This window comes from Marmota flaviventris, chromosome 11 (genome assembly GCF_047511675.1).
Source record: "Marmota flaviventris isolate mMarFla1 chromosome 11, mMarFla1.hap1, whole genome shotgun sequence".
Classification (NCBI taxonomy): Eukaryota; Metazoa; Chordata; class Mammalia; order Rodentia; family Sciuridae; genus Marmota; species Marmota flaviventris.
Window position 1 is genome coordinate 53,822,790 of NC_092508.1, and position 23,125 is coordinate 53,845,914.

Consider the following 23,125-nt stretch of genomic DNA (forward strand, 5'->3'; position numbering starts at 1 on the left):
CTAGATGGTGAATTTAAAATGTTTTAGTCACAGTAGACAATTCTCTTTTTTCTTATCCTGTAACTGCATTTTATTGACATAATAACTTATTTTATTTAAAACCATCTTTAAGAGTACAGGTTAAAACTATATCTGGGAAAAAATTTCAATAGTTTAGTGATTATATTGCTGATTATTTTTTTTCTGTATTGGAGAAGACTTAAATTAAAAATTTAATTTTTTTTTCACTTTCTGGAGAGGAAATTATCAGGCCCCAAAGTTGTGTGTTCATATTGAATAACCTTATAGTCCTTTGGACTGCTGATGTTTGATTTATATTGTTCACCATTAGGTAACAAATTTCTTTTTTAGGTAACTGAGATTTGCTGGAGTTATAGCTCACAGATTATGGTAAAAGTACTCATAGATGGGTTTGTAGAAGGTTAACTGTTTCAGGGAATTTGGAGAACGTCAGAACCACCTTCCTTATTTTATGGTTGAGGGGATTGAAACTTAGAGGTCAGGGTTACTTGTCCAGGATCACACAGCCAGTTAGTAGTAGAGCTGGGTCTAGAATCTATGATTCCTGACACTCATCCAAAACCTCTTTGTACTTCAGATGACTATTATACAGTATAAATGCCTCTTACATGAAGTCTGGTTTGGAAATTCAGATGAAAAGCAAAAACTATTTATAGTTTAGATTAATTTTGAAAAATGCCTGAGGAAGGATTAGAGACCTGCGTACTTGTTTGGACAAACTTGCTGGGTTTTCCTCCAGCATCGAGGCTGAGATTCAGAAGACAACAGGTGACTTGTGATGATAGGTTGATAGGATATGGTGTTGGGGTGCTGCTCAGCCCATGATAGCCAGGAGGCACATGCTCAGGCACTTGCTCCCTCTTCCTCCAGGTAGTCATTCAGTTGTCATCAACCCATGAGGTCAGAGTCCTCATGCCAAAAGCCCCACCTTTGAATATTGCTGCATTGGTAATCAAGCCTTAACCCTTGAGTCTTTTTTTTTTTTTGGTCTTTTTGGCTACCAGGGATTGAACTCAGGGGTACTCAACCACTGAGCCACATCCCAAGTTCTGTTTTGTACTTTATTTACAGACAGCGTCTCACTGAGTTGCTCAGCACCTCACTTTTGCTGAGGCTGGCTTCGAACTCATGAGCCTCCTGTCTCAGCCCCCCGAGCCACTGGGATTACAAGTGAACCCTTGAGCCTTGGGGGGGGGGGGGTACTTCATATCCAAACCCTAACACTGAGCATCTCACGTTTGTTGGGATAACTAAACAAACACATAGAAGTTTGAGTTGAGTATTTGTTTGAGTTTGTCTTACCAAATTTTTTTAGAACTAAATTCAGAATAGGTCCCACAATGGATGATGATTGGAGGCCAGATACAGAAAGATTGTCCCACAATTAAGGAAGTGTAATGGGTAGTATTTCCTCATTTAATTCTTATAACTCCCTATAAGACAAACACTATCATCCTCATTCCCATGCCACATTTGAGGGAACTGAGGCCCAGAGGGACAAGCAGCTTAGGTGGCTCCACCAAAAGCATGTGGCCCACAGGGCCAGTGATGGAGTCTGAACCCAGCGGTCCAGCTCCATGGCTGTGCTTCTCAACACCATGCTAGGATCCCTCTGCATATCTGTGGCTAACTTCTGGTATGTTCATGTAAAACCGGGATCTGTGACAACTCTAATTGTCATATGAAAATAACTCTGAGTATAGCATTATGAAAGATATATTGAACATCTTTTTAATTCACTTTAACTTTTTATTTCAACAGTATAGTATATTCAGTAATATTTAAAATCATAGTGTCTTTTAGCTCAAAGGGCATTTCTTGACCTTCCAATTAGAGAATTGTGGAACATCAGGGTTAGAAAATGCTTAGTAATCATGTAGTCTAACCACGTAAATCCTCTCTATAGAAATGTTCCCAAGTTCTTGCCTAGGGTATATTTGATAGAAATTCACCTCTGTTAAAGCTACCTATTTTTCTCAAGTTTTAAATTTTTAAAAATTCATGTTTTGATTTTAAATCCTTTTTTTAAACTAATTATAGAAAAAATTGTTATAAAAGAAACATCAGATGAATCTCATGGCTGCTTTTTCTATTTCTATGAGGAATGTCATTGGGATTTTGATTGGAATTCCATTAAATCTGTATAGTGCTTTTGGTAGTAAGGTCATTTTGACAATATTAATTCTGTCTCTTCAAGAACAAGGGAGATCTTTCTATCTTTAAGGTCTTCTTTAATTTCTTTCTTTAGCATTCTGTAATTGTCATTGTAGAGGTCTTTTACCTCTTTCATTAAGTTGATTCCCAAGTATTTTATTTTATTTTTTGAGCCTATTGTAAGTGGGGATAATTTTCCTAATTTATCTTTCAGAGGATTTGTCACTGATGTACAGAAATGCCTTTGATTTATGGGTGTTGACGGTTCAGAGTAGAGGACATAGAGACAAACCCATAGAAATACAGTTATCTCATATTAGATAAAGGCGCCAAAAACCTATATTGGAGAAAGGATAGCCTCTTCAACAAATGGTGCTGGGAAAACTGGAAATCCATATGCAACAAAATGAAATTAAGCCCCTATCTCTCACCATGCACAAAACTCAACTCAAAGTAGATCAAGGACCTAGGAATTAAACAGAGCCCCTGTGCCTAATAGAAGAAAAAGCAGGCCCAAATCTTCCATTATGTCAGATTAGGCCCCACCTTTATTAATAAGAAACCCATAGTGCAAGAAGTAAAATCAAGAATCAATAAATGGGATGGATTCAAACTGAAAAGCTTCTTAGCAAAAGAAACAATCGGTGAAGTAAATAGAGAGCCTACAGAATGGGAGCAAATTTTTACCTCTCACACATCAGATAGAGCATTTCTAGGATATATAAAGAGCTCCAAAATCTTAACACCAAAAAATCAAATAACCCAATCAATAAATGGGATGAGGAACTGAACAGACACTTCTCAGAAGATGATATATAATCAATCAACAAATGTATGAAAAAAAGTTCAACATCTCTAGCAATTAGAGAAATGCAAATTAAAACTACTCTAAGAATCACCTCATGCCAGTCAGAATGGTAGCTATTAAGAATACAAATGACATTAAATGTTGTCAAGGATGTGGGGAGAAAGGCACACTCATACATTGCTGGTGGAAATGCAAATTGATGAAGCCAATCTGGAAAGTAGCATGGTGATTCCTTGGAAAACTTGGAATGGAACCACCATTTGACCCAGCTATCCCATTCCTCGGTTTATTCCCAAAGGACTTAAAAACAGCATTCTATAGTGACATAGCCACATCAATGCTTATAGCAGCACAATTCACAATAGCTAAACTGTGGAACCAACCTAGATGCCCTTCAATGGATGAATGGATAAAGAAACTGTGGTATATATACACAATGGAATATTACTCAGCATTAAAAGAGAATAAAAGCATGGCATTTACAGGTAAATGGATGGAGTTGGAGAATATCGTGCTCAGTGTAGTAAGCTAATCCCCAAAATACAAATGCCCAATATTTTCTCTTATATAAGGATACTAATACATAGTGGGGATGGGGTGGGGGCATGAGAGGAATGGAAGAACTTTAGACAGGGCAAAGGGGAGGGAGTGGAAAGGAGGGGGTAAAGGGGTAAAGGTGTAAGAAAGACAGTAGAATGAGATGGATATCATTACCCTAGGTACATTTATGAAGACATAAATGGTGTGTACAACCAGAGACATGAAAAATTGTGCTCTATATGTGTTCTATGAATTGAATTACATCCTGCTGTTGTATATCACAAATTAGAGTAAATAAATTAAAAAAGAAACATCAGAATAAAGAGGTTTAATGATGTGCAGAAAATCACAGAGACATTAAGGACATAAATCTTGTCACTCAGTAAATACATGAGAGCCTACTGGGAGCTTTTCCTCGTTCTAGGTGCTGAGGTAGTGGGTGAACAAAGCAGACCCCATAGTCAGCACATCCTGTAGGTCAGACAGACATAATACACACAGGCACAGAGTGTTTGACACTCCTGAGTTATGAAAGCAAAACATAATCAGGAGACTGATGGAGTACAGGGGGTATGTGGTGATAGTTTACAAAGATTACATTTTACTAGAGCTGATTGAAGTGAGGGGCTCTACATGTATCTGATGAAAGACCATTTAAGACTGAGGGAGAAGACTGGGGGTGGTGGCATACACCTGTAATTCCAGTGACTCAGGAGACTGAGGCAGGAGAATCCCAAGTTTGAGGGCAGCCTCAGCAATTTGTTGAGGACTTCAGCAACTTAGCAAGACCCTGTCTCAAAAAATAAAAAAAGAACTTTACCACTGGGGATGTAGCCCAGGGGTAAAGTGCTCCTGGGTTTAATCCCTAGCACCCAAAACAAAAACAAAACAGAGGGAGCAGAGTATGCAAAGGCTCTGAGGCAGGAGCAAGTCTAGTATGTTGTGGAAACAGCTCGGAGGCGAATGTGGCTGTAGTAGTATGAGAGAGAAGCAGAATGCTGGCCTGTGGTCAGAAGGAAAGGCTGGAGTCAGTCATGGAGGATCATGTGGGCCACAGTCAGAGCTTCAGCTCTGAATGAGAAGGAAGAGGTCAGACTCAGAAGTTGTGTAACACGCATCATCTGAAAAAAATTTAAAGGCTCTCTAAAGTTAAAGCACCATGTTAGAAGTTGCTCAAGTATTACTAAGACATTATTCTTTTCTCTGGAAGCATGTTACCTAATGAAGATGAGTTGAAAGCAAGTAATTATAATAAAAGCATAAGTGAAGTTAGTGCTGTTATGTGGGCAGAAGCGGAATTCTGTGAATGTAGGAGAAGGTGCTCTCGTTTGTAGCTGAAGAAATTAGTGGAGTGCAGTAGGATACTGAGCCCAGGGAGTCTCTCAACCATCCCTTTCTTCATCAGAAGTGAGTGAGTTTATTAAGGAGCCTCACTTCTTTTACAGAGCTGTTTTAAACTTGGCCGTGTCACCTTTGAGAGGCTCCACTGGAGTAGGCATGAGGAGGCAGGGTCCTAGGTGTTTTTTCTTTTACTACTGTAAAAGTTATAAACACGCTAGTAGTAATGTAATAATTTATTAAGGTTCTGCAACATGCCTTTTTTAAAGGCATAACATGCTTCTAAATTAAATATGTTGTTAAACGTTTAAACCATCACTCCACTTGAAGGAATGAAGTCAGCAACAAACAATTTCCTTTCAAAAATTTGAAAGACGACTTCATCTTGCAATTTTGAAATAATATCTTTGGATTTTGTGTATTTTCATTATCTGTTAACTTAGTAAAATGTGAGAAAATTATGATTAAAGGTATTTATAGTATGTTAAAAGATAAATTTATGTGTTTTATTCAAGATCACTACAGATGGTATTTGCAAGCTTCATTACTTAGTCTTAATGTACAGATTAATTTATAGTTTGCTTTCAGGCTTAAAATGTTTTGTAAAACATTTAACAAAATGGTTGTGTAACTTGCTTCTCAGAGATGTAGAGGCTGATGACAAGAAACTATCAAATTCTGGGACTGGCACATTTTTGGTGGAAAGGCCCTGTGCTGGCCAGCTCTGTGGTAGTGCGTTGGGGGAGGCCCTGAGTTGTTGCTACCTCTCCAGAGACAACTCAGCAGCCAGCCGCCCTGTCTAGGATGATCATTCTGGGGCTTGTATCTCAGCCCAGGCATGGTGGTCTTTCTAGATACCTAGTTGTTGGGGGAACTCCAGGAATTTCCTCCTTGCCTGAGCCTGAACATAGTAATTTGGTGTGGGGTTCGCTTCCCTCCTCAAGTCATTATATGCTGTTGCTAATCCACTAATCAGTGTGTTGTGTCACCTTTTTTGTCTCCAAGAACACCTGGTAGATACTTTATTTTGTAATGCCAGTTCGAAAATTGAGTACTTAAATTTTTAAGTTGAGATTTAATTCATATATGAAAATCACCCTTTTCATAAAATATACAATTCAGTAGATTTTAGTATAATAATCACAGGATTGTGCAACCATCACACTAATTCCAGCTTATTTTCCTCTGTCCAGAGAATTTTTTACACATTTGCGATCACTCTCCACTTTGGCTTCTGTCAGTCACTAATCTACCTTCTATCTCTGTGGATTTGCCTGTTATACACATTTCATTTAAGTGGAATCTCACAACATGTGGCCTTTTTCATCTGGCTTCTTTTACTTGGCATGTTTTCAAGGTATATCTATGCTGTAGATAGATTGTCATATCAGTCCTTCTTTCTTATGAACGAATACAATTTTATTGTATTCCCCCCGTTTATCAGTTATTAGACATTTGGATTGTTTCTGCTTTTTGACTGTCATAAATCATGCTACTCTGAGCATTTATGTGCAAATTTTTATGTGAAGGCTTCATTTTGCCTCCTCGAGCACTTCTCTCTACTTTGGAAGCTCGGCTTCTCTCTCTACCTTCAGAAGAGCCTATTCTCCCTCTGAGTTTTTAGCAGCATTTTTGAGGTCTTACTGTTTCTCAGTACAGCTGGACTTGTTTCTCCAAGGACCCTCTTGGGACTCACATAAATGCTTGGAGGGAACGGGGAGGACCAGTGAACTCTCCCAGACTGTTGGATTTAAATTCTAGAAAAAGGTCTGCTGTTTACCTTTTCTACAGTATAGGTGATTGAGAGAACTTTTGGTGGGGACAGCTTTCACTCTCCAGTTCTTCTCTGCTAAGCAAGGTTGCAGGTTCTTTCTCTGTATTGGAGTAAGGGCAATTGATGCTTGCATAAAGTTGATAAGTAAAGTAGTAGTAGTAGTGGTTATGTAATTTTGTCTTTTGGATGGAGTTTTTCCATACAGAAGTTGTGCTATATGAGGGTAGACTACATATTTGAATAATTGGATATAATATATAGCAGTAACATGCCGGGAGCGGTGGCATGTCTATGATTCCAGCAACTTGGGAGGTTGAGGCAGAGAAGGATTGTATGTTTGAGGCCAGCCTTAGCAAATTAGTGAGGCTCCAAGCAACCCAGTGAAACCCTGTCTCAAAATAAAAAGGGCTGGGAATGTGTCTCAGTGGTAGAATGCCCTGGGTTCAATCCCTGGTACAAAAAAAAGGAAGAGAGAGAGAGGAGGCACATGTTCAACCTATTTTTCCACAATTAAGTATTTTATTTGTCAGGTAGCTGAATGAGAAAGAGCGGAGATGGACCAGATTTGGTGTATTCAAGCTTTGAATTATTTTGTATAGCAAATTCTATTTCATCATATTAAATTTCCCCAAAAGAATACCAACAAGCCAGGTTCCAAGGTTTAATGACATTCTTATTTTCTTCCTGTTTTAAACTATTACTTTGCAAATCTTGTATTTCATTAGGAAGGAGAGACAAGAAGTACATAAGCACTTGACAATCAGTAGTTGCCTACTTTGCCAGGATTCCATTGTACAAATGAAAAAATTGAGAGCTAGTGAGACTGCTTGAATGTTGCTTTGATTTCATCACTTTTTAAGACATTAACTTTTCAGGATTTTAGAGTAATTTTCTTTCAACATTAACTTGTAAATTAACTTTCCTGGAATTAAAAAAAATTGCTTCTGAAAATTGTGAAGAATTTTGTTTATTGATAATGAAGGCCAAATCAAGTAAGGTAAATTCAATCCCCTATATTATTGAAATTTTTTACCTTCTTTATTTAGAATTATGAAGAATAAAATCCAGAGCTCATTCTAATACGTTATAATTTTGTTTCATTTCAGTGAAAAATGTAAGGCTAGAGGATTTACTGTGATAGTGGATGGAAGAAAATCACAGTGGAATGTGGTGAAAACAGTCGTCTTAATGCTACAGGTGAGTCATTTTTTTGTTTGTTTATCAGAAAATCTTTTTATTTTATACACAACAAATCATGATGAAAATGACAAATGTATTCCATTTATTGGACCATGCTCAGACTTCTTGGCAGTAACCGAACTCTGAAAATGTATATGTCACTATTGGATTGTTGGAATTCAATTTTTATATGTTTGAATTTATGAGTAAAGTAAATCTCAGCCCCATAGTACACATTTGTAAATACGTGAAGATAATATGTCACGTTCAAGTCATTTAAACAAGGCAGTCATGGCTCTCGGGTGTGCAGGTGAGCACCAGGAGAATTCCAGGGAGCTGGCAGGTAGGCTGCTGATCTCATCATGCCCCTGTGCTCCCAGCTTGTGCCACAGTTGGAAGCAAGCCTGGGTAAGTTTAGCCTGAAGAGGTCTCTCAGTGACTCTGGTATGTATTTCCATTCTGGCCCCCCTTTTCCTCCAAAGCCTTCAGGATTCATGATGATCTTAGTAGTCACTCATAGCCCAGAAGAAATTTACTTAACAGCTGTGTCCTCAGGGACTTCAACAGGTCAAAATTAACTTTAAGTTATGAATTGCTTGAGAACTGACTGTAGTCTTGTGTTTTATATTAACTGTGTTCCTCACAGAATATTTCTGCTAACTCTGGCATGTAGTAGGTATCTTACTATAGTAGATTGAAAATATGGTAATATGAAATGGAAAAATAAAACATCTGAGGGATTGAAGAAGGTAGATTGTTCTCATGGATCTGGCCTTCCTTAAAAGGGCTCTGGAGATGGTAAACCTTGAGTTAAATAACAGATATTATCTAATTTAATGAGAACAAATGAAAAATGATTTCTGGAAGGGATTGTGACTTAGTGATAGCTCAAAAATGAAGCAAATTCAGTGAAGGAAGTTGATAACCAGGCCAGTTTGGGGAAAATATAATTTGCCAGTAACCTAGGATAGTGAACATTGAGTTAGGTGAATACCAGTGATATTGAAAGAAAAATCAAGAATTCTAAGTGAATTGGCGAAATAATTGGTAGTTGCTTTAAGGTTTTGTGAAAGAAATATAATTTAAAAGTTTAAGTGATAACCAAGTAGAAAGAGTCTCAATGTTTTATCATGTATTTAGGATAATTGGGAAAAAGGTATTTGAGGGGTGGGAACAAAGTGATATTTTTAGTTTTTAGTTAACAGTTTCAATGCTTAATTTGGTTCAGGTGCTGTGTTAAGCTTCTGTATAAATTATCTCATTTAATTTTAGCTTCACAATGTTGCAGAGCAGGTTCTTTATCTTCAAAGGTCAATTGAGGTCCAAGAATTGTAAATAACTTAAAACTAGAAATTGGTGCAGCCTGAGCACCAGCCCTTGGCTTTATGCTTGCCAAGGATTATTTACCAGCAGCATGATCTAAAGTCTCAGGGAAAGTCCTAAGGTGGAGACAGGCCTATATTCCAGGAGAAGGTACGGCTGTTATAGAGGAGTAACCCAGAAATCAACAGAGACTAAGCTGGGAGGACCTCAGTGGCCCTGGAAAGGGATTTGAATTTCTATTTTGAGAATGACAGAATGTCAAGAAGTAAGGTCTGTTAGTAGGATATTTCAGAAAGCCGGCTGGTTTGGGGATATTGGCATTACAGTTGGTAGGAATGGTTTAAGATGTATTTTAAAGTTAGGTTATACAGGACTTCCTGATAAAATATGTGTGCAATATTTAGGTCAATAAATGTTAATTTCCATTCTTGAGGTAATAAAGAATAACCCTATCTAGTGAATGTGAAATTGAATTCCATCAAAGCTTAGTTAGTTCTTTGTCGTCTTCTTCAAGTAATAATCATGTAGAATCTCAACCTTTTCTCTGTATTGGCTGATAAGACAATTTATTTTGTGAGAAAATTCATTTATATCTTATGAAGAAATTCTTCAGGATGGTAGTATTAGAAATGCTTTTTTCATATAACAGAAAGACCATTTAAATAATTTCTCAGCTAAAAATTAAGTCTTGCAATTTAAGCATATTCCTAGTAGAGAGATTGAAGAAGACACACACAAAAAAATTTACTATCTGTTTAATATTGTTTGAAATCTTTTCTGGCTAACTTGTCTTTCCTGTTTGCATTGCCATTTATGTTTTAAAGTTTGGAGTATTACTTCTACTTTATTATTTTAATTCTTTTTCAAAGTATCTTAGCATATTCATGATTATCTAGTAATTTGAAAGTTTAGTAATTTACTCATTTTACATGTGTAATTTACATTTATTTTTCTGTATTTTACAGAATGTTGTTCCAGCTGAGGTGTCCCTTGTTTGTGTTGTGAAGCCAGATGAATTTTGGGATAAGAAAGTGACACATTTTTGTTTTTGGAAAGAAAAGGATAGACTTGGCTTTGAGGTAAATATATTTTTTTTAAAAAAGTGTATTATATCTCTTAGTTTTAGTTTGTTCCTGTTGGTTACTAAGCAATGCTCAAATAGTACCTAAGTAATACTACAATTAGTGTATAGTTGTTAAATGAATTCTGATTCATTGTCAAAGACTTTTGCAAAAGCCTTTTTATTTTTATTTATATTAACTTCTTTGAAAAAGTAGAACCTTTTAATTTAAAAAATTTTCATTGCATTACCCAGAGTAAACAACTATGAGAAAATCTAGACATTTGGAGTTGAAATTAAAGTGTACTTTCTATGATGTATCTAATTATTTTTTAATATCTTGCTTAGTTTGTTGGGTTGTTTTCTTTTTCTTTTTTGGATACTGGCAATTGAACCCAGGGCAATTTACCACTGAGCTATATCCCTAGCCCCTTTTATGTTTTATTTTGAGACATGGTCTCCCCTAAGTTTCTTAGATGCTGAGGCTATCCTTGAACTTGAGATCCTCCTGCCTCAGCCTCTTGTGTAGTAGGGATTCCAAGTGTGCACCTCTGTGCCCAATTCTTACTTAGTTTTGATAGATGAACACAGTATCCATCTTGTCTTATTGACGCTATTCTCTTTCTCTCTCACTTTTCTTTTATGAAAATACATCTTATTAAAAATAAGAAAGAAGCCCTAAGATGGAATATAAATTTAGACAATTTTGTCATGTTTTTCTTTTACAGCCTGTTGAATTTCCAGTTTTTTAGTAAAGAGTTGATAGATACCAAAGTCTATCTCTGAAAAAACAATGTCTAACCCATTCTGTAGAATATAGACACTGGGAATGCTTATAAGAATTTGATAGTAAAGTTTCATTTTGGACCTTGCTGTAATATAATAGTCATTTTTATTTTCATGGAAATCAATATCAGCATATTTTTGGTAGAGAGGAAAGGTGGCCAATGTATATTAGAAAGATTTAAGAAAGCCTAGTTTATTCTTAAATGAGATAGCTAGAAGATTCTTGAAAATGTTGATTTTTTCCCCCTTTCACTTAAAAAAATGCAGCTATAGTTTATATGCAGTGTAGTATATTCATTTGAGGGTATAAGTCTGAGCTTTCTGAACAAACAGAAAATATAATAGTTTCAAAACTACTGCCACAATCAAGAAATCAGGAAATGTCTCAGCATTCCCAGAAGTTCCTGTGTTCTGTAGTCAGCTTCTCCATCTACAGCCCCCATCAGCCATTGATATGCTTTATGTCCCAACAGCCCTGCATTTTCCAGAAGGTCATATAAGAGGAATAATATAGCAGGTAGCATTTTAAATATGGCTTCTTTCACATAGCATTTAAGATTCACTCCTATTGTTACATGTGTTTCTCTTATTGCTGACCAGTGTTGCATGACATAGATGTGTCAGCTTGTTGATTGGTTCCCAGCTGAGAGACACTTGGGGCTATTTTCAGTTTTTCTTGATTACAAGTAAAGTCATTATGAACATTCATTTGTAGGGTGTTTTTGTTGTTGTTGTTGTTATTTTTTGGTGAACATAGATTTTTATTTTGAGGGATAAAATACCTAGAAGTAGGATTATGGGGTCATATATTAAGTATCTGTTTATAAGAAATTGCCAATAGCAGTGTAAGTTGCTATATGATTTTTCACCACCACCAGCAAAGTGTGAAAGTTCCAGTTGTATCCTTGTCAGTGTTGGGTATTATCAGTGGGTTGTTTTTTCCCCCTTTGTTTTAAATAATAGCTATTTAAATGCACGTGTAGATATTTCTCTTTTGTGGCCTTCATTACATTTTTCTAATGACTAATGGTGTTAGGATCTTTTCAAGTGCTTATTTGCCATCCATGTTCCTTCTTTGATGATAAAGAAAAGCTGTCTTTACTCATAACACTTCTGACAACAGATGTGTGGCTATTTGTTCATTTATTTTATTTTCCACACCCGCCAATTCTCTCTCTCTGGGCATCATCTGGTGTCCTGTCGTTTATTTTCAGTTTTGATACAACCTCAGCTAGCAAGACCCAAAAGTAAAGGCCTCAGTTCCTAAACTGCCCCCATTTCAGTTGCCGGTTCCAAGTTTTGAATACCCAGGGTACCCAACATTTTGTTCTATTTGACTACAAATTAGGGGTTCACACAATTCCTTTAAGGCTCAGTAATTTGCCATAAGGTCTCACAGACACTTCTCAGAAGGAAGCACTTTACTTAAATTTTGTATTTTGTTAGAAAGGATATCATGGAGTGAGACCTAGAAGTATCCTGAGCATAGGAGCCATAGTCCCTAAAAGGGGTTGGAGTGTCCCAGCCCCTCAGCATATGGATGTGCTGAACAACCTAGCTCTCTGAACCCTGAATTTTAGGACTTTTTCTGGAGGCTTCATTAAGAAGACATGATTGATGATATTCTTGGCTACCAGTGGGTAACTCAATCTCTAGCCTTTCTTCCTTCCTGAGAGGTAGGAGGATGGGACTGAAAGTTCAAACTCTCTAGTCACATTTATCTTTTTGGTCACTTGCCCTCATCTTGAAGCCTTGAAGAGGCCCCTGTGGGAGACCAACCTTGCACGTGACTGGGTCACACTGCCCGGCTGCGTGCTGAGGCGCTCAGTTACCCACTCTTCTTGGGTTTGAGGGTCGGTGTCTCATGCATGGGTGTGTCTTGCTACAGCCCCATGGGTGAAGCTCTGCTCACCTGTTCCTTTGTAATATAACCCCTTACCCTGTTTAGAATAGAATCTTCCATGGAAGTGCCTTGTGTGTGTCCCCTTCTCTTACTGTGCCCTTGGGTGTGGCCTACCCAGGTGTCAGTCAACCTGCTGACAGTGGACATCATGAAGATAGACTCAGCCCCCTGAAACCTGACCCCTTGCCTCATTTGAATAGCTTCTCCTCAATAAAAGGGGTCAGCCAGTGCTCTCGCTGTCTCTCTTCCTGCGGACCCTTAAGGTCAGAGGAGCCATCACAGCAACCCCAAAGAAAAAGGTATTTGTGTCTCTTGTGTGGTTATTTTGTGCAGCCCAGTCAGTCCAGTTCAACTGGAGTAACCCCTGAGCCAGGCGGGGGCCCCCCCTCCAGCCACCCATCATCTCATTTGCATATAAAAGAACAATCATTCTAGAGATGCCAAGGGTCTTAGAAGCTCTTAGAGAAATGAAGATACACTGTTTTAAGGTTCTTTCTCTACACTGCAAGTACTACTTCAAATAATATACTATAATTATTATTATTATTATTTTATGTTTCTGCACTAGCTAAAGTGCTGCTTTCTTTCTTTCTTTCCTTCTTTCTTTTGTTATTATTGGTTGTTCAAAACATTACAAAGCTCTTGACATATCATATTTCATACATTTGATTCAAGTGTGGGTTATGAACTCCCATTTTTACCCCATATACAGATTGCAGAATCACATCAGTTACACATCCACGTTTTTACATATTGCCATACTAGTGACTGTTGTATTCTGCTACCTTTCCTATCCTCTACTATCCCCCCTTCCCTCCCCTCCCATCTTCTCTCTCTACCCCATTTACTGTAATTCATTTCTCTCCCTTGTTTTTTTTTTCCCTTTCCCCTCACATCCTCTTATATGTAATTTTGTATAACATTGAGGGTCTCCTTCCATTTCCATGCAATTTCCCTTCTCTCTCCCTTTCCCTCCCACCTCTCGTCCCTGTTTAATGTTAATCTTTTTCTCATGCTCTTCCTCCCTGCTGTGTTCTTAGTTGCTCTCCTTATATCAAAGAAGACATTTGGCATTTGTTTTTTAGGGATTGGCTAGCTTCACTTAGCATAATCTGCTCTAATGCCATCCATTTCCCTTCAAATGCCATGATTTTGTCATTTTTTAGTGCTGTATAATACTCCATTGTGTATAAATGCCACATTTTTTAATCCATTCATCCATTGAAGGGCATCTAGGTTGGTTCCACAGTCTAGCTATTGTGAATTGTGCTGTATGAACATTGATGTAGCAGTATCCCTATAGTACGCTCTTTTAAGGTCTTCAGGGAATAGTCCGAGAAGGGCAATAGCTGGGTCAAATGGTGGTTCCATTCCCAGCTTTCCCAGGAATTTCCATACTGCTTTCCAAATTGGCCGCACGAATTTGCAGTCCCACCAGCAATGTACAAGTGTACCCTTTTCCCCATATCCTTGCCAGCACTTGTTGTTTGACTTCATAATGGCTGCCAATCTTACTGGAGTGAGATGGTATCTTAGGGTGGTTTTGATTTGCATTTCTCTGACTGCTAGAGATGGTGAGCATTTTTTCATGTACTTGTTGATTGATTGTATGTCCTCCTGTGAGAAGTGTCTGTTCAGGTCCTTGGCCCATTTGTTGATTGGGTTATTTGTTTTCTTATTGTTTAATTTTTTGAGTTCTTTGTATAAGTAGTACTTGAAGTATAATATACAATAACATACTAAAGACTGATTAATTACAGATGTATATTGTAAACTCTAGTACAACCATTAAAAAATTTAAGAGATAAGATAGTAATGGAGATAAGATGTAATCAGATAACAAATGTCAGGAACTGAGGATTAAGACCAAATATAACAAAAGATTCTCCTATCACTTGGGAAATTGCAAAGGTTCCAGGAGCTCTGTGCCAAGAACTGAACCAGGATGAAAAGCAAATAAATATTTTTTATATCACAGTATCATATAATGTCTTTCAAATATTTTGCCCCCTACTCCCCAATAAAGCCCTTTGTTTTCTTGTTTCTGAATTTTGAGAGATCTTGATGTAATTTGGGTAGAAATAATTTATCAGGTACATACTGTACAAATATTACATCCCAGTCTATTGTTAGTCTTTTTATTCTGTAAATAGTCTATTTGCCCAGTTTTTGTTTTATGAATCATATCTGATTTTGGTGTTACAGCTGAGAAATCTTTGCCTAACTCAAGGTCACAAAGATTTTTCTCCCATATTTTTCTCCTAGCTGTTGTTTAGTTTAGAATTTAAATTTAGATCTGTGAGCCATTTTGAGTCAGTGTTTATGTGAGCTATGACCAGAGAATCTGTGTTATGATTTCAGTCATTTTAAATTTGTTCAGGTTTGTTTTTTCACCCACTGTATGGTCCATCCTGGTGAGTTTCTGTGTGTTTTCAAGAGTATGTATTCTGATGCTGTTGGGTGGAGTGTGCTGTCAAGGTGACCCATGGTGTCATTCAGCTCTTCTGTATCCTTGGTAATTTTCTACCCATCTGTTCTTTCAATTATTGAAATAGGAATGTTGCAGTCTCCAATTATAATTGTGGATTTATTTCTCCTTTCATTTCTGTTACATTTTACTTTGCATATTTCGAAACTTTATTGTTCAGCACATAAAGATTCAGGATCATTTTGTCTTACCTGTTTCTTTATACTTAAAGTTAATTTCTTGTAGGTGCCATATAGTTTGGCTTTGCTTTTATATTCAGTTTGACAATCTCTCTCTTTTCATTAGTGTGTATGATTATTTACATATGATTATTTATATAGTTTTTGATATGGATAGTCTGTGTTGCTAAATTTTATATAATTTTCTTAAATGTGATTTTTTTTTGTTTTTATATCCTTTGAATTGAATGTTTTTTATGGTTATATCTTATCTCCTAATAATAACTCTTAATTTTTTTAATGGTTTACAATATCCATCTTTATATATACTAAAATGTAATAAATATATCTTAGGGTTTACAATCTGTCTCTTTAATTAACCATTGTTAACTTACCACATAGTGGAAATACCTTCAGTGTATCTTCCCTCCAGGGTCATCCTACATTTTACTTTTACTGTGGTTTAAACACAATACGTTGTGACTCTTGATATAGACAATATGTTAATCGTTTTGCAACATTTAAATCTTTAAGAATGTTTCGTATTAATCTTTATGCTATTTCTGGTATGCTTCATTTCTTTTTGGAGATTTACCTCTTTGTCTGTTGTCACATTCCTTCTGCATGTAGTGTTTGTAACATATCTTGCAATGCAAGTTGGTTGGGGTTGAATTTTCTTAGCTTTTGTTTGCCCAAAGAAAAAGGTTTATTTGTATTTCAGTTTTGTTGTTGTTGAGATAGGGTCCCATTAAATTGCCCCGCATCCTCCTGCTTCAAGCTCAGAACCCCCTGCCTCAGCCTCCTGGGTAGTGTATTTCGGTTTTGAAAGCTATTTTCAGTGGGGGTAGCATTTTGTCTCATAGGGTCCCCAGCCCCTTCCAGCACTTTAGATATACTTAAAAGTGCTTTCTCACTGTCTTTGCCTTCTTGTGTTCATCATTTCTGACAAGAAGCCTGCCATTGTGTGTAGCTTTGATCCTCTGTGTTCATGTGTCTTTTCCTCCCTTTGGCTACCCTCAGGATTTTGATTTGATTTTAATTTTTAGCAGTTTTATTTCATTATGTCTAAATGTGTTTTATTTGGTATTCATTCTATTTGGTATTTTCTGTACTTCTTGAATCTCTGGCTTTGATGTCTGCCACTTTGGAAAATTATCAGTTACTTTCTTTTCAAAATATTTTCTTTATCCCATGCTCGTTTTTTGTTTTTTCTGAAATTTCAGTTACATACTACTGGAAATATCCTCAGCATTTTATATTGTCTTTCTCTTTTTTTATATATATATATTTATATATATATATATTATATATATTTTTTTTATTGTTTTCCTCTTTGTATTGAATTTGGGTGTTTCTGTGGATTCATATTCAAGTTCACTTTTGCCTTGATTGTGTTGAGTTTGTTGATGAGAATCTTGTCAAGTTTCTTCATCTCTGTTACCATGTGTTTGGTTTGTAGCATTTCTGTTTGACTCTTCTTTTACAGCCGGACCTCCATATACAAGAGTTTGCATTCATGGATTCAGCCACACACTGATTGAAAATACTTTAAAAAAATTGCTTCTGTACTGATCATAGAGTTTTTCTATGTCATTAGTTCCCTAAATAATACAGTATTAACAGCTATTTACATAGCATTTACATTTTATCACTTATCATGAGTAATGGAGAGTTGATTTGAAGTACACAAGAGGATATAAATAGGTTATATGGAAATGGACTGCCATTGTTTTAAAAGACTAGAGCATCTGTGAATTTCATTATCTGTAGGGAGGTTTCCAGAAATCAATCTTGCATAGATACCAAGGGACTGATCTAGTTTCTATCTCTTTGTTGAAATTTCTCATCTGTTCTTGAATGTTATCTTACACTCTGTATCACAGTTAACTTAAATTCTCTACTTGATACTTCTAATATCTGGGTATTTTTACTCTGGTTATGTAATTTACTTTGGTTCTTGACAGTGGGATTTTTTTTTTCTTATTTTTCATTGAAGATTAGACATCTTGTCTAAGACAGTGAAGACTGAGGTAATTAGTATTTATATCTGCACATGTGCCCATCTTGTCTTTTGCCAAGCAGTACAGGGAAAATGTTGAGTTATTCTAGCAAAGAGTTGAGCTGGCTTTGGGCTTTGTTGTTGCTGTTTTTTCCTCAGTGTACCACAGACTTCAGATTTCTCCAGGATTACTTTGGAGCAATATTCTTTCCAGCTTTCTATTTTCTAAGTAGGAGCCAGATCCCCCCGCCCCCCACCCAAAACTCCCTGCTTGACTATTATAACTTAGTGGAAGAATGTGTGCCAGTAGTTTGAGGGAAGATGGCCTGTGCTGCTGGATTGTAGTAGAAAGGATATTCCCCTGATATTTGAGTGGGAAACTACATCCCAAGGAAAAGAGACAAAGGTATGTAATGAGGGGAGAGAGTAAAAGCTGAACCCAGAGGCCTGAATTTTGTTTAAGAGTCAGCTCCATGGAGAGTGAGTATTCCACACAGGCAGTGAGGTCTGCAGTTTGTGGCTAGGCACATGCAGGAAGTACTCTGAGAAGATGCAGAGTAGTTAAGAAACTAAAGCTGTGAGCCTGGAGTAAGGGATCCTTTCTCATCCTGTCTAAACCTAGGCATCCGCTCAGAGATGCTGTGTCTAGTTTGATCTTATGGTGTATGAATTAAGAGTGGCTAAATACCTGTATCTTGGAGGATAAATAAAACAATTTCTATCTATCTGCCTTGGTCTGATATCATAGATTGCATTTTAAAACAGAAGTGTTAAAGCTTCTTGTATCTCAATGTTTTCACTTAGACATTGAAGAGATTCAGCTAGGATATCTTTCCAAGTAAATAAGTACTAGGCACTAATTAAAAGCCTGATGTCCTAAAGAGATGACAGTGATTTCAAAAGCTAGTTAATTTGCCATCAAACATGCCAACTCTAAGGGTCAATTCAGCACTAGCCATTAAATGATACATAGGGGGTGGATCTGGCTCCTACTTAGAAAATAGAAAGCTGGAAAAAAACATTGCTCCAAAGTAATTCTAAAGAAATTTGAAGTCTGTGGTACACTGAGAAAAAACCAGCAACAACAAAGCCCAAATTTAATATAGGTGTTTTATTAAAAATTATTTTGCTTGGTGTTGATTTGAATAATTTAGGCTATTGTAGTTCAGACTATGTTTGTATGTATGGTTTATATACTTTTGAAAGTGTAACTTTGTTTTGAGTGTTGGTATGTTTTACCCTTTAGCATTAAGGATAACAAAGATTTAGTACCAGTTGTAATGGTCATAAACACCTAGCCATCATTATATTGAAACCTTTTTTGCCCATCATTGTGTTTTTTCCTTCCAGGTGACCTCTCTCCCATCTCTTCTCTAGTGTTTTCCATTGACCATAGGTAGTCATCTCTCATTGCTAACTTTAATATTTCTTCACATATCCTTCTTATCTCTGAAATAGTTACTTACCTGTTCAATTTCCTATAGTAACTCCTATGATATGTGAGTTCTTTCTGTCCTTCTGCAGCATTGTACCTGATGACTTTGGCAGATTTTACTGGTTAGATGACAGCATGTATAGTCTATCTAATTATAAGATAAAATTGAGGTAGAATTGATAATAATCTCATTCTTATAAGCAAAAGGATCTCTACCTTCCTTTTTTTTTGTCATGACAGTAAAAGTGCTATTTATTAGTCATGATAACCAGCCACCAATCTAAATTGTTTTTTTTCTCTTATCTCTTCTTATTTCTGCATCTGATCCTTTTAATTTTTTTAGGCCTAATAAATGGTAGGATTCAGGACCAAAGGATACTTGCTTTTTCTTCTGTCAAGAATACCCGTGGCTTCACAAATTTGATTTCTTGCTAGTTTTTGCAGAGACTTATTTTCCTGTAGTGAGAAAAATATTCTCCAAGAGGCGATTCCAAGCAGAGGTACACATCAAAATAGTATATGTATGAAGCATGTACACGAGTGAATTTCTGCTAAGTCCACAAAAACCTACAAAGACACATTTTCTTTTTGGACCTTGCACACACATTTTTAACACAAGTAAAAGAAAAAAAACATCTGAGTCCCTGCATAGTGAACATTTCAGTGTTAGTTTTTTGGGGAATGGTTTATTAGGAAAGGATGAATGATTTATTAGGAAAGGATAACTATTCTAGTTGCAGATGGGAAAATGAGAGTAAAGGAAAACAAGTTTTGAGTCTTATTCTATAAGTTACATTCCAGAATAAAGAAAAGCTTTTCAAATGTTTTGATTAAAGACCATATGGTAAATTTCCTTCCCTTCAAACTTCTGGAACCATGCTATGTACTAGCTAATAAAACATTGTGGTTTATTTATTTGTCTTCTCTTGACCTCTCTAATATATATAAATTATAGGAAAAGGCAATATTTGTGTAGGACTTTACTATTAAAAAATTCTGTGGTTTTTATTACCTCTGAAAGGAATTTGCACAAGTTTGAACAGTGTGTGCAGGTTAGTGATCTTTTTTCTTCCTTTCTGTCGTTCTGCTATTTTATTCTGGTTTTATTTTGTGCTAGTTACTAGGTTTCACATTTATTTGGGTAAAGGGATCTGAAATTTAGATTTCTGCTTAGTAAAATGATAGCTGCTTAGAATGTAATGAGTAAATTTTTCCTTTATAAATTTCGTGGTACCTAACATACTAGAATATTTGTGGAAATGGCTATTTGAAAATAACATTTAGAGTTCAGCCAGATGAAAATATGAATAGGATTCTTTCCATATTCCTAAATTGATAAAGCATAGATTAAATATGATTTTCCTAAAGGTAAAATGAATTTCAGGCACACATAAAAAGAGCATAAGTAAAATATATTATTTAATTAATTAATGAGGTTCCCAATAATTTATAAGGTATAGTTCAACAAGCATTTGAGGAATTTAAGATTTTTAATAGGTGGATAAAGTTACCAAGTTAGAAACAAAATGAATATCCTATGAATCTATAAATTGTAAACTTTGAGGATATCTCTTATTCCATTGGACAGAAGTTTATCACTTGCACCAAATTATTGGCATTTCTTCTGAACTAGATCTGTAAGTTGACCCCTGCCCCTACTGAAGTTGATACCTATGAATCAGTCTGTAGAAAGCCAGTCAAAGGTATAAGCCCAGCACTTCATAAAAGAACATCCAGTGCTTTAGTATCTTTTGCCTGTTTCCAGAATTAAGGGCATTTTTCTTACACATGAATTATACCTTTTATTATAAGAGGACATCAATAACATTCACTGCAGAATAGTAGAATCTGCTTTCTGAAATTTGATATGTTAGTTGTCTCTGTTTAAATTTTGTATTCTAAGCTGAGACCAAGAGGTTGTTGTTTTTTTAAAAAAATGTTTTCCAAGGATATTTTCCAACCAGAAGATTTAAAAGTAGAAATTGTTTTAACAAAAATACCTTTTTAAAAATATGAGTAGCTTTTTCATTTAAAATATATTAGTTTGAAGACTTTTTAATAATTGCCTTGACAGTAATCCCTCTATGTATAAATTACATTCATTTCATAGAAATTGTTATATTGCATAGTATGATGTCTTTAGCACTATAAAGATTATGGTAAAAATTGTATAAAGTGTAGTTCAGTCACATTTGTTTTTTTTCATTTATGGAGAATAAAAACTTTTTGCATATTTACAGAGTTATCTACCAGTACAGGGTAGCAAACATTTTCTCATATACTGTGGTTTAAAAAGATATATAACAATTATAAAACATAATCTAGATTTTTTTTAAAGAATAGAAGTTAGGATTTCAAATATTAGATTATGAAAATCTCCCCTTTCCCCACATACTTGATGACATAATAACATTTTTTCATTGTAATTTACATATAGTCCTTAAAATTTTTTAGAGTTATAGTTATACATAGCAGTTGGATATGTATAGTCTTAAAATCCAACATGACAATTGATAATTTTATAATCACTATAACTGATCATTCTGTGTCTTACACAACTTTTTTTTTTTTTTTTTAAACCCAGGAGCGCTTAACCACTGAGCAACATCCCTAACCCTTTTTTAAATATTTTATTTAGAAACAGGGTCTTGCTAAATTGCTTAGGGCCTCACTAAGTTACTGAGACTGGCTTTGAACTCAGATCCTGCTGCCTGAGCATCCTGAGCTATTGGGATTACAGGCATGTACCACTGTGCCCTGTTTACACAATTTTTTAAATTAACTAAAGATCATTAATGTCATTGTTAAGTGGGAAAAAAGAAATTGTTCTGTTTTTATCTTGGTATAAAATGTCATTTAAATAGTTATGAAGTTCACTTTAATATTCAGGGTTTTACAATTAATATAGTAAATCCTTTTTTAAAAAAGTTTAGGACAAGTTCATTGTTTACTACTTCTTTATTATGTTTTGTGAAAAATACTGTGGCATGATAAAGAGTGTGTTCATGAGATTTTCATAACCATTTGGGAAATACTGCTTTAGTGAGTTACCATAGACCAGTCTAAAGAAATACCGGATAGTTTTGGAAAATTTCCTCTTTAAAATACTTCCTGTGAAATAAAAATGCTGTTAATGGTTCTGTCTTCTCAGCAGGTAAGGAATTGTTTTGTTTTTAAGGTTTGCCTTCAAGCTAGATATGTGTTTCTATGAACTAATCAATTAAAATAGGTGATATTGTTAATAAATATTTGAAAGTTTTTCAGAAGATAATAAAGAACTAAACAAATTTTTGGTCTAATTCATAGCGTTATTTCTTATTCATTAGTCATTTCATTGAAGGCTTTCAGAGCTTTCACTATAGTTATGGAAAATGTTTCTTTAGAATTTTCAGCAACTATGTCATTTGTTTTTCTATTTAGAATCACTGGATGAAAAGGGATTGATTATACATAATATATTGACCTAAATACGATTGGAGGGGCTTATTTTCTAATTTTGGTTTTAATATTATTGATAACTGCTCTTTGAGGCTAGAGCTTAACCAAAACTCTGATTGTGTTTCTTTGGTTCTTTTACTTTTTGGGTGTACAGTGCTGGGCTTCAGCCATGCAAAGAATGCACTTGACCTCTGAGCTATATTTCCAACCTCTTCCCCTCCCCTTCTCTCTCTGCCCTCCCCCTTACTTCCCCCTTTCTCTTTTGCTTTTGATTCCCTTTTTGCCAGGTAATAAAACATTACCCATAAGATAGAAATGACCCTCCAATAAACTCTTATACCAATTTTTTTGTAGTAATGGTTTTTTCATTGACTATAACAGAAAGGAATATAGGAAGTCTTACCACTATTTTGTAATTTAAGAAGCTGTAATGAAACAATTTAGAGAAAATCAGCTACTTGTTGGATTTCTGATCTTTTGCAACATCCACCCCAAAGAATGTTTTCTTCATGTTGATTATTTGCTTTATAATTTGTTTTTGTGCTTTTCTTTTTTTTCATCATAGCATGATCCTTTATTTATTTTTATTTAAGATGATAAATATAATTAATCATTTCCCCTGAAATTATATATTACTGCCTTCATGCTGGGGGTTCCAGTACAGTTTGATTAAAAGTAAACAAGCTTTTCTAACTTCCAGAAATCTCCTTCTCTACCTAGT

At 35.6% G+C, this 23,125-nt stretch overlaps 1 protein-coding gene across 3 annotated transcripts in view; it reads left to right on the forward strand.

The window, feature by feature from the left end:
* Sestd1 (SEC14 and spectrin domain containing 1) overlaps positions 1-23,125 on the forward strand; it is a 128,143-nt gene that overhangs the window by 48,936 nt on the left and 56,082 nt on the right. For all 3 annotated transcript variants that reach the window (XM_027943977.2, XM_071619020.1, XM_071619018.1), the window contains exons 4-5: positions 7,742-7,832; positions 10,103-10,216. In XM_027943977.2, coding sequence (XP_027799778.1) covers positions 7,742-7,832; positions 10,103-10,216 — 205 coding nt within the window. The remainder of the gene's footprint in view (positions 1-7,741; positions 7,833-10,102; positions 10,217-23,125) is intronic.